This window comes from Scyliorhinus canicula, chromosome 8 (genome assembly GCF_902713615.1).
Source record: "Scyliorhinus canicula chromosome 8, sScyCan1.1, whole genome shotgun sequence".
NCBI classification, from domain to species: domain Eukaryota; kingdom Metazoa; phylum Chordata; class Chondrichthyes; order Carcharhiniformes; family Scyliorhinidae; genus Scyliorhinus; species Scyliorhinus canicula.
In genome coordinates this window covers 150,315,223-150,328,181 of record NC_052153.1, presented here as the reverse complement: position 1 = coordinate 150,328,181, position 12,959 = coordinate 150,315,223, and the positions used below count along the sequence as shown (strand labels likewise).

The window sequence follows — 12,959 nt, the reverse complement described above, 5'->3', positions numbered from 1 at the left end:
ACATTAATTGACCATTACCCATACTTCAACTTGTCACTTGTCCTTGAATCCCACAGACTCTTACTTTTATGACCTTATCAAGTGTAACTTTGTCAGGAGCCTTGCTCAAATCCATGTACGCTACATCAAGCACACTACCCTCAATGGCCTTCCTTGTCACCTTTCCAAAACATTCACTCAAATTAATCATACACTACCTTTCTTTACAAATCCAAGCTGACTGTCCTTGTTTAGTCTGCGCCTTTCCAAATGAAATGAAATGAAAATCGCTTATTGTCACAAGTAGGCTTCAAATGAAGTTACTGTGAAAAGCCCCTAGTCGCCACATTCCGGCGCCTGTTTGTATTCATTCACGGGATGTAGGCAACTCTGGCTGGGCCAGCATTTGTTTATCCCTGAGGAGGTGACGGTGAGACGCCTCCTTGAACTGCAACAGTCCATGTGGTGTAGCTACACATACAGCACTGTTAGGAAGGGAGTTTTTGTACCCAGAAACAGTGAAGGAAAGCGATATAGTTTCAAATTAGGGTGAAGCGTGGATTAGAGGGGACATACAGGTTGTGGTGTTCCCTTGTAGACCCCACGTGTGCAGATTTGTCATATCATCCCAGCCCTGGGCCATTTTCCGAGAGTTATCACCCCCAGCCAGCACCACCAGAAAGAGGCCAATTAAGGCCTATTGTCAGAGGCTGACGGGACATTTCAGTTGTCCTGCAAGCCCCCTGAGGCTTTGGGGACTAAGCCAGCTGACCTGAAGGTAACCTCCTAGTGACAGACTGTGTGTATGGGAGCTAGTGCTCCAGGCAGGCTTTGAGGCCTCCCATACCTTCCTAGCTACAGCCACGGGCCACCAGCTGTTCAGTTAGCCGTCTATTTTGTGATTAAAAGTTTAAGAAGTTGTAGAGAGGGTGCCTCCAGTTTGAAGGGCTCTTTCTCACTCTGACCTGGAAAGATGGCTTGTTGCTTCTTCTGTGATGGAAGGGCTCCTATTGCTCCTTCTGCCTCAAGTCCATCTACTACCCTTACTTGGGATGGTGAGCCTGGCCGATAATTGGCCAATTTGGGGAAAATCATTCTGGGTGATAGCGCATGGCAGTGACCTCCATTTGATTCTGATGCCAGAGCCCTGACCCAAAGGGCAAATTCCTGCCCAGTGCATTATTGGTCAGCAATGTCATATTGGAACTGATGCAGAGCTGGAGGAGGAAATTGTGACAGAATTGCTGGAGTGAAGCTTTCCAATTATTTCACTATGTTGAAGTATGACCTGAGGCTTATTTTTAATGTTCCAACTTTAAGTACAAATTCTTCGTAAATGATTAATGATTCAATGCCATTAAGATTTGATCTGGAAATCAAGATTTGTAATGTAATCCTAAATAAGAAAATTTGCTGCATCACAACCAGCATTACAGCCAGCATTATTATCAGACTTAAAATAAATTGCCATACTAAGAGGAGAAAGGTTGAATATTTGATCAGTTGCTTGTAGGCCTATAATAAAAGAATGTAGTCGCGTTTGTCATAATGCTCCATATACATACATGGTCTTTCAAAGTAATACAAATGAACATACAAAAATATAAATTTTGAAGCAATTCCTGGAATTTGGGAGACATCTTTAATAATTTAACGGCTTTTAACGGATTGGTGTGTATAAAGGATTCCTTAATTGTAACAGACTGGATGTTGTGGGGGATGGTTCGGTTGTGATGCTAGAGCACTAGAGAAGCACAGCAGGTGGCAGTGTGGGGTTCTTCCCAGAGAATGTTTCTAATAGCATCCCATTTTCGTTGATTCAAAAAATGTCCATGCCACAGGTCTTTGCCAGGTTCCAATATAAAGTGGAATGCTTGTTGATATTGCTATTTGATTTCTTCTACCAGTAATCGCAAATAAACCACGGCTACCCCCCACCCCGCCCAAGAATTTCCAGCCGTACGCTCAGCATTGTTTAAAGGAAGACATTTTCCTGGGGGACAATTTGCTTGAATCCGCATGCATTTTAATTGTAAAAGATGACCGTGTGGGTTTTAGCTCTGAAAGGGTGGGTGGAAATATTGTCCTCCAGTTTGTAGTGAAAATCATTCATGATGATTTGCAGGAAATTCAAACGTGATTTCCCAGAACAAATTATGCAGTGAGCCAAATGTTGTAACCTTGCTGGAATATTGATCAGCAGTATGCCTTGGTTAATGTGAACTGATGGGCTCATTCCAGGAGCAGCACACTAGAAGCAAAGGCCTTTATTAAACAAGGTCGAGCAAGTCGAGGATTCCTTCTCCCATTTATGTTTCAAAGATCTTTCCAAAAGGGCAATGATGATTTGAAGTGTTTAGGCGTATTGTGAGATTTTTCAATGGCTTGCAGGGCATTCATTAAATTTAATTCGAGTAATCTCATTCAAATATAGTAGCTGAGATCGCACTGTAAAATGGTTGCGCGATGGAACAAAAGGCTAACACACATCAGTTATCATCCACAAGAATGGTTCACTTCTATTTTGATGTGTGTATGTGTATCTATAATTTTTTAAAAAATAAACATGATTCTGCTTCTTTCAATCAGCGGAATTAGCTGCACTAATGGACATGACATATGAGAAGAAACTTCCTGTCAGCTCATTAACCATAGCACGGGTAAGGCTATTACAGGCATGCTCCATGTATTATTAATAATCATATATAATATCTATGATGTATAGATTTACAACTATCCCACAAAATTACTTACCCCTGTAATTTGGACAGCACGGTAGCACAAGTGGCTAACACTGTGGCTTCACAGCACCAGGGTCCCAGGTTCGATTCCCCGCTGGGTCACTGTCTGTGCAGTCTGCACGTCCTCCCCGTATCTGCGTGGGTTTCCTCCTGGTGCTCCGGTTTCCTCCCACAATCCAAAGACGTGCAGGTTAGGTGGATTGGCCATGCTAAATTGCCCCTAGTGTCCAAAAAGGTTAGGAGGGGTTATTGGGTTACGGGGATAGGGTTGAAGTGAGGGCGTAAGTGGGACGGTGCAGACTCGATGGGCTGAATGGCCTCCTTCTGCACTGTATGTTCTATAATTCCACTGGATGTATGCATTTGAAAGATTTTGTTTTTGGGTCCAAAAATGTAAGCTGGTTTAAAATAGCCTTACTCTTATGTCTCCAGTGCAATATTTTCCTCAGGTTTCTGAGTTCTGAATGTATCGACACGATGACAGATTTGTACTGAAAATAAACATTGTTTGTGACTTTGAAGGAGAAATAGGGGAAACTCCAAAGGTGCACACTAAATTACTGAGGACAGTGAGGCGAGAACCAATTTAAATTGTGTTCATTTGCTAAAATATTATAAAGCCTGACACTGTATTAGTTGGAGGATAGAAGAATTCCAACCCCATACTTTGAAATATTCCCTTACTCAGCCAGGATCCAATAGATCACAACAAATTAATACTCTGGTTCTCATCTAAACTTCTTTCCAAAAATTGTCCACAATATTGGAAAACCCTTCAGCAGTCATTAATGAGAGAAGGGAAGAAATAAAGTAGGTCAATCTCCTTTCATCTTCCTTTCTTTGGCTCTTTATCTCAATAGCAATTTCTTACTTGTTGCCAGGGTCAGTGATTTAATAGAACTAGGCATGGATCCCATCAAGTAAACGGGAGATTGACTGTCTTTTTAAAAATAAAACATGATATGAGAGGCCACCTCTTTCACAGCACATCCAGAGGCCTACAGCTGTATATTTTCTGCCCCCGACTCCCACACGGAAACTAAAGAGCTGCCTCTGGTATGATAATGAGACCTGGGTTGGAGAGCTACCTCAGGGCGAGAAAAGTGCCCTCTCACCTGACTCCTGTCGGTGAGTAGGCACACAGAAAGTCAGGCCTCGCTGTCTACCCCTATTAATTCAGAATTGTTACTTTAAGAATTAGTAGTTTGAATTAAGTATTTTAAATATCTACGTGTTTTACACACTTTTCAAAGCAATAGATAATATGAATTAAGACTATATTATTGGCTATGTGGTATAATATTATATTGGCTTTTCTCAAAACTATACCGATTACCATACATATGACACAACAATATTGAATGCAATCCTTTTATTTCCTCTTGATATTGCCCATTGCAGATAAATTGGCATCGCTCAAGAGAGACAGTTTGGCTTCTTGCTTCAGGCATAAATGAAATAAAGAAAAAGCTTAATAAAGCAGCAACTGATGCACGTAAACACGGTCTACATTTTCAATTCTGCGGAAGATTTTCTTTGAAGAATAATTTTTCTTCCCCCTTGGGTTTATTTCGCTTGGTTTGATTGTAAAGGAGCATGTCAAGTGATTTTATTGCTTCGCCATTTATTTTTTCTGTTATTCTTATCGTCACATAGCTTCAAACATCTACAACAAGGATACGATTGCTTTGTGCAAGAGTTTTGATTTACCTCAAATTTTCTTTATCTCTTGGACAGCAGCATTAACAGCAATAAAAAAATGACAGCTTTAGTTGGTGGAATTATTAGTAAGTTTGATCTAAATGGCTATCTCCATGTGTCCTTTGTATTGCATTACATGCTGAGGTGATACAGTTACAATTGCGGATTTTATAGCCAGATATAAATACTTCTGCACATTGTTTTATTTCTGTAGTTTATCGACAACATTTCTTCAAGAGAAGAGGTTGAGCAGGCTGAATACTATATTTACAAGTAAGTACGTTTCTCCTTATCTTCCAAGTGATTTGCAGAGACCAATACTGTGAACAAACAGTAATTTGTTTTGTTCCATGCCCACTGACCTGTTTCTGGGCTGCACATTCTATGTCAAGGAATAATCGCCTCGGCTGTCATGAACGGATGTATGAAAATCTTCATATCCTTTCCATAATTTTAATGCTTTTCGCATTTCTCTTCACCACCAACTCTTACCACTAACTTTCTACCACACAGTGGGGAAAATTTCTAATTTCTCGGTTGGCTGTTAAATATAATTTACAATAAAGAAAAAAGAGTATTCCCTGAATATTGTCCAAATATTGAGGTTGTCGGAACTCAGCAATTCTCTACCACATCCAGTTTCTTGACTTGGATTAGCCGTGAAAGGTGCAGCAATAATTGTGTTATTGGCCCATGTTAGTTTTACTGTCCGTCTCAGTGTTACATGTGTGTTGTACTCATAGGGGAGGAATTGCTTGCTAACTTTGTTCCTTGGTACTTACTGTTGATTGCATATTTCTCAAAGAAGCACAAGCAGTATCTTGGCCAGTCAAGAATTATATGATTGAGCACCACTTTAACTTTCAGCACCACTGGCAGTGGATGTTTTCCAAATACTGTGGCGCCAAATCCTACAGAAGGCGGCAGATGTTACCACCAATTTCCTAGACAGGCGTAGTCTTCAACGACACTGGTTCTCGGACATCTGCAGATATGTTCGGCTCTGTCTGTACACCCTGGGTCTGACGAGGCGCCTCTAAGCGATGGCTGTCCGGGATTCAGCCTCTGCATGGCGAGCAGGTCCTGTCCCCCCCTTCCCCTTCATCGTTCTGCTCCTGCCTTTGGCGTGCCAGGATGCTTCCGCTGGCATCTTCCTCGTCTCTCCTGCCAATGAGCAAGACTAATGACAGTGAGATCATCAGGCTTCATGTTTCATATGTTCTCCTCACTGCAGTATCAAAGACAGAAACCTGACAATTAACATTTGTCTGCTAAGGACCATCCTTTGCCCATTCATTATCTGAAGCTGCTCTCGGCCCACTGACTCATGTCCTGGCCACCGCATTGATGCCCAATCCTTAGTTCGTATTCTGCTTTGGCAAGACCCCACACCACTCTTGCCCCACACCACATGACCAAGTGACCACAGCTTTGGTCGATCCACTGCATCCTGAGCACTCATCTTGGTGTAGGCATTGTCCAAAGTTTCACTCCAAGGCCTTGCACTCAACCTGGTCTATGGGGGACATTTTTCAATCGATACCTCAGCACACAGCCAAGGATTAGGACACTCTCCTCGGGCAGTGTGCCATTGCCAATTCTCCAAGGGGATATAGTAGCTTGCCCAACAGGCACACCATGGCAGTCAGAAATGTTGAAAGTTAGTGTGCCAAGGATTAAATGCTGACCAACAATTAGTGGCACACAAGTGATGCTCGAGTGGACATAATCGCGTGACTAGTTAGACTACATATCAGTTGAGTTACAGCTGAACAGTCTCACCTGCAATGGGATACCAATCACCGACATGTTTTTCCATTAGCCTGACCTGAGTCAACATCCCACCCCAGATGTGCACCCACCCCCCATCCTCCACCACCCCCCACCCACCCCAGAGTTGAGTGGAGCTGCCAGTCTGTGATGACTCTTCATCCACCACACTGCACTGCCCTAGACTTCTCTTTCCTCTGTGAAGCCCTTTAGGAAGTCGTGGCCCAGCAGCAGAAGACATCCTAAGGAACATTGCTTTCCATACTTGACAGTCTTCCCCCTCGGTACACTGGAGCCTAACCCCTGGCACCTGCAGTCTAATCCCCCAGTTCCCTTCCAGCCTTCCTGAAGTGTTACCCCGGTACCCCTGGATTAAGCCTGATCAGCCCCATGTCAGACCCTGGCATCCCTGAATCCACCCTCTGAATGTGTGAAACCACTCCCACAATGCTGTGCTCGCCTCCTACCTCCCCTCGGAAGTCTGATCATCAAATGCAGGCCTTTTGAAGCCAGTCATGATTTGTGCCTTTAAGACAGCATGCTGACGTTGCTGGATTTTTTGGTGATGGGGATTATGATTACGGTGCATGGGCCCGATAACGAGATGCAAATGTTTTATAATGAGATCCCCAATGTTGACTGGGTAGGGGATGATCATGGCAAGATTTCACGCCAATGTAAGAGTCGACTTTGGACCACACAATATTTTCCGCTCCTGTCGCCAAACCCACCTGACGCGAATAGGAGCATAAAGTCCCAACTGGTAATTTTGCAAAAGACGAAAGGGACCCTGGCTCCTCAATTGAAAAACCTCAAGAATCTAGACCTAAAATCCTTTGTCCAACAGCAAGGAGCAATGGTGGGAAGCATGCCACATTACCCCCTCCCCCCAAGCTGCTAGAACCTGTAATATTGCCATATGGGACTAAACCCAGGCAGTCTCCCATTTTACCATTGAGCAGGTGGCAGCAGCAAGAGCTCTGTCTAGGCAAATTGTCTGGCCCTAACCTACATTGCGTACTCCTGGAATATTAGAACTTCTGTGTTTGTGCCTTCACAACTAATTCATCTCTACGTGCCCTGTCCCATTGTAGAAGCCCTCACTTCTGGAAAGGTGGACCATTCTGCTACATAAGAACTAGGAGCAGGAATAGGCCATCTGGCCCCTTGGGCCTGCTCTGCCATTCAATGAGATCATGGCTGATCTTTTTGTGGACTCAACTCCAATTTCCGGCCCGAAGACCATGACCCTTAATCCCTTTATTCTTCAAAAAGCTACCTATATTTATCTTAAAAACATTTAATGAAGGAGCCTCAACTGCTTCACTGGGCAAGGAATTCCATAGATTCACAACTCTTTGGGTGAAGAAGTTCCTCCTAAACTCAGTCCTAAATCTACTTATTTTGAGACTATGCCCCCAAGTAGTGCTTTCACCCGCCAGTGGAAACAACCTGCCCGCATCTATCCTATCTATTCCCTTCATAATTTTATATGTTTCTATAAGATCCCCCCTCATCCTTCTAAATTCCAACGAGTACAGTCCCAGTCTACTCAACCTCTCCTCTCCTCACCTCCAGCCTGCTAACCTCTGAAGGAATACACCATTGGACTTTTGACTCTGGACTTTGGACTCCTGGCTCTTATTTTAATTGTGGTCTTGCCCCATACCCCTTTCCATCCCTTATCCCTCTTTTATTGCCTGAGTGCAAAAGGGGCGGATGTTGTGAAACCCTTTTCCCATGTACGTAAAATAAACCAACCGTCCTAGTTTCCTCACCTCGGGTTTGCTGTAGGATTATTAATAAGAGGTTTGGATCGTGCCAAACTGATGTTTGGGAAAATACGCTACCACTTATAGAAAGGGAAAAGCAGAAATTAAAAACAGCTTTCTGTTTACGGATAGGTAGTGAGAAGAGAAATCAGGGCTGTTTATGTTGTTAGGGTTAGTAATGGCATGGACCATTTAGGCTGAATGGGGTCTTTCTGTGCTGTAAATTTTACGTAATCATCTCGTGCCCTCCTTACTTTAAGAGCAGTCCTGGGATTTAATTTTCGGCAGAGTGCTGCAGTACCTCTTCTGGCCACTGCAGCACAGTGCCTGGACGGGTTGGCCAACAGCTCTCCAAGGCAGGTCTTCCTCCCAAGAGCAGATGGAAGTCTCGCCCACTGCCAATCATAGCTCAATTGAGCGTTCACCGCCCTGGAAATTCTGCCCATAGAAAGTCCCAAAAAACAGAGCCAGCTATATATTATTGAAAAACATGAAGTCCCTTTTGATTGTTACTGCAAGTTGGCATCTCTGCCTTTGACCAATGCAGTACCAGAGTTAGGAATATTTCAGGCTGATACGCGACCGACAAAGTGGCAGGAGGTGACATTCTTATGTTGTTGAGCACGAAAAGTCACCAACTAAACTTTATAATGAGAAACCCACTTTTGATATGTTGCTGTTGGACATGAACGAAACCAAAGGACATTTTACAAAAGTAGTTTTAAACAGGAAACCCAGCGACACATTGAAAAGCCTCTTGCAAGATCCTTTGCTAATGAGCATGTAAATACTGTCAGAAACATTTTGGATTTGCTGGACACTTCTGCCTGTCTTCTCTGAATTTTCAACCATTGCACAAAAACTAGAAAAACCCCTCTGAAGATGCAGTGCAAATATTAGTAATGAAAAATTGAAATACATGGGCTAAAGATTGATTAGCAATACACCATTAGCTCTTTTCGTTGTGAGGAAGTTAGTTAATCTAACAAAACTATAACATTGTTTGAAGTTTCAGGATAAGTTGTGAAAGATTTTAAAGCGGCACATGGGGATCCTTGACTAATAAAAAGAGGCATAGCGTACAAAAGAAAGGAGGTGAAGCTAATCATTTTAAAAACATTTGATTTTTTTAGGCTAGAGAGGTTGTTCGCTAGCAATTATGAATTTAGCGCACCATTAACAAACCAATAACACCTCAAAGTGGAAGATTTCCTCAAAAGCCAGACATGCAATCTACCAATACACTCCCAATGCTGGGAGTGCCTTTGAAAGGTGTGGATCAAACGCACGTACCCGGCAGTCCTGATCTGACTGGCTCCATTGCAGGGCTAAGCATGCCCTGCTCCACTGCATTTGTCATGGAGTCGTGCCAGGTTTTTAAAGAGGCATAGTTCACGACCCCTTCAGAGTCGTAATTTGCATGAGGAGTGTTCAAAGGGTTCTCCTCATGCTTTCCCATGTCATGTTATGCCACCCAAACAACCCCTATTGCCCCCTATGCCAAGCATAAGACACTTCCATACCCATTCTCACAGTATATACTATAGATCCAATGAATCCTATAGTGACAATAGGATTATGTAAGCTTTACAAAAAGTCATTCATTTATTACTTTCCACTACTTTGGAAATGTGTAATTTCACTAAGCGCAATAAAATTGTCAGTCATGCAGGCAGAGACCAGAAAACATTTACTCTGCGATGGCTACCTTGGTGATGTAGCCTGAAGCATAGGCAATCGGAGCTACCTCCTGTGCTGCAGCATTCTATACTCCGATGAATTCCTTCAAAACGATGTAAGATTTAAAACCACGCAAGCTTTAAAAATTGTAATTTTGTAATATATCAAACTAAAGAATGTGCACACTGTATCTATCAACGAATTTGGGAAAAAATGTTAGTGATTTCCAGCAAGGAAGGAAACGTGCAGCAACTGCTTATTTGTTAGACCTTACTATGTACTTTGAGGCATCTCAGAGCACATGGAGATCCATTGCTTTAAGTTCACGATTAATATTAGTTTTGGAAAAGCGCCCCTAGCTTTCATTTCAGTTTCACAGCTTGATTTTCAGTGCTCTCACCCAGTGTGAAAGACTAATTCTGAAAACCAGTCAATAATTAAGATATATGACCCTTTTAAAATTATGAAAATATACCAGCAAACAATGAAATTGGTTGTAAGCACATTGAAGTTAATCAAGCTTGTATGTTGCCCCGAAGCTAGTTAATACTCTTCTCAACACAGAGAAACACAGTCTGATTGACCGACCAGTGAGTGTCATGAGAGCAGTCTATATAATGGTCATATATTTTCATGTGGAAGTGCAGTCTCAACGCACATTAGGTGGTAAAAGCAGATAAGTTGAGTGGTGTTTATTTCTATGTTCTTTTGCGATTAATAGGCGAAAGGATTGTAGAAAAGGTTAAGGGATTCATTGACTTGCATGGGATTGACTATAGGTGTCTTGATTAGTACATTGAAGTGTCTTTAAGACAGAGACAGATAGGTTCTTGATTAATAAGGGGATCAGGGGTTATGGGGAGAAGGCAGGAGAATGGGGATGAGAAAATATCAGCCATGATTGAATGGTGGAGCAGATTCGAAGGGCCCAGTAGCCTGATCTGCTCCTATGTCTTATGGTCTTATTGTTTTCTAAGAATGCTACCCCTATTCCATTATTCGCGATGCATGCTTGGCTTTTTAGACAAGGGAGTTTTGATTGCCCCAGTGCTGTTTTCTAAATTAAATGCTTAGCATTTCAGATGGTAGCTGTTCAATAGATTATGAGCAGTACAGACAGACTTAAGAGACTCAGAAACTGAAAACTCCAGGACTAAAAATGTTCCAGCATTTGATCGTTGTATGGTTTACCTCACCAAATCAGCAAAATGACACTGGTAATCTTCCAATCGTGATTTTATGTAAAATATTTGAAATAAAGCATTAGTATGACAAAGGGTTTGACTGGTGTGATGCGAGGGCGAGGGGAGGTGTTGGAACATTTACTAGTATTTACATGGCTGTTTCCCAACTGGCAAGGAGAAATGATTAGTAGGGTATCTTTAAAGTACTGTACTTTAATCTGCAGTCAGCCATATTACGAAGCAGAAAGCTGTGTTTGCTGATAACCTGTAATCCTTCTTTCAGAACACAGTGAAATTTCTGAGATTTTGGTTTTAAAGCAGTTTTGATGCTTGCAGCCGATATAAGTCAGACTCCATTGAAGCTGCATTAGCACTTAACAGAGTGCTGGAGGAAATTTCATCATTGAATCACCATAGCAACCACTCACCCCATCAGTCTGCTCAGCGTAGTTAGCCTATCATAATTTCAGATTCCAGAAGATACTTTGCTTGTGAACCAATACAAATATGTTATAGATAGACCTTTTTTATGTCTATCAGGGTGCAATTTGAAAATAAATACAGAACACTTAAAAAAAAATGTATTTATACTTTAAAAAAAAAATTCTTGTTATGATTGTTATATTTCAAGAATATAGGCTGCCTGTAAATTGAGCATCCGTGTTGCAACTGGTAGTAATATCGCTGTTACAGGCCTCCAATGTATGTTGTATGGCTGGCGATGAGTTACAAGGCAGTTTTTCAGTATTTTCTGAGTTCAGCTGTGGAAATACTGAGCAAAATAATTTATCTGTATTTTATATTGGAGTTTTGTGGCACATCTGGACATCCAGACCTTGTTTCTCCTCCTTCGTTCTTGACGTCTGGCAGCTTTCTGCCTCCATAGTATTTTCCTAGATTAGAATTCATGCAAACTATGGGGACATGGTGGCGCAGTGGTTAGGACTGCTGCCTCACGGTGCCGAGGACACGGGTTTGATTCCAGCCCCGGGTCACTGTCCGTGTGAAGTTTGCATATTCTCTCTGGGTCTCAACCCCACAACCCAAATGTGTGCAGGGTAGGTAGATTGGCCATGATAAATCGCCCCTTATTTGGAAAAGATATGAATTGAGTACTTTAACACCACAAATAGCAAACAGGCAGCTTCAAGCCTGTACAGTGCTATTCCTAGCTTATAACACATTCTTCTGCACGATGCCTTGTTTTGAGCTGGTCAACCAACACCAAGTTTTTTCTGAAATGAAATTAAAGTTCAGAGATCAACAAGTGTGTCTATGCGATGGTTTGTCCCAATCACCCACCCATCCCACAAGCCCTTGCTCATCTTGATGTTACTGCACTTAACAAAGGAAAGTTTGAAGCAGGACCTTTTAACCTCAACTATCCTCTACCTAACCTGAGAGTTATCAATGGCTCACTGCTGAGCTGGTGAAATGTTCCATTTCTGACATCGATAGTCACATATATTTTTTAAATTCTTACCAAAAGGAGGGTCCAAATCTTTGTTGACTGAATCAGAGCTGGAATTCCAGAAGTCATGCTGGAAATTTGACTTTGTTTATTGTTGCTGTTTTATTTCACTTGTTGAATTATGAAAAATGAAATGAAATGAAAATGAAATGAAATGAAAATCACTTATTGTCACGAGTAGGCTTTAACGAAGTTACTGTGAAAAGCCCCTAGTCGCCACATTCCGGCGCCTGTTCGGGGAGGCTTGTACGGGAATTGAGCCGTGCTGCTGGCCTGCCTTGGTCTGCTTTAAAAGCCAGCGATTTAGCCCAGTGTGCTAAACCAGCCCTATTAACTATAAGAAGAATATGACTGGCAAAAGCAGCTTAGCTGTTCGTTCATCACATTTATTGTTTATGGGATGTAACTGCTACACCTCCCCACAGAACGGTGGCTGTGTTCCAAACATAATTCATCGTGTGAAGCACTTTAAGATCTTGCAGGAATGTAAGGTTTTTATTATCAATATAGGAGGCTTATGAGCCATCACTTTTGTGAGATTCGAAAAACATGACTGTTAATAAAATTGAAAGAAACCATGTTCTCAAATGGCTCTATTGACGGATTCAGATTTTTAAAAATGTGTTTATGAGATGTGAGCGTCGCTGGCAATGCCAGCGTT

General features: G+C 42.1%; 1 protein-coding gene across 1 annotated transcript in view; it reads left to right on the top strand.

The window, feature by feature from the left end:
- The window catches only part of mrps27 (mitochondrial ribosomal protein S27), a 130,426-nt gene that overhangs the window by 24,275 nt on the left and 93,192 nt on the right, over positions 1–12,959 (top strand). The window contains exons 3-4 of the mRNA XM_038805421.1: positions 2,569–2,639; positions 4,636–4,694. Of these exons, the coding sequence (XP_038661349.1) occupies positions 2,569–2,639; positions 4,636–4,694 (130 nt within the window). The remainder of the gene's footprint in view (positions 1–2,568; positions 2,640–4,635; positions 4,695–12,959) is intronic.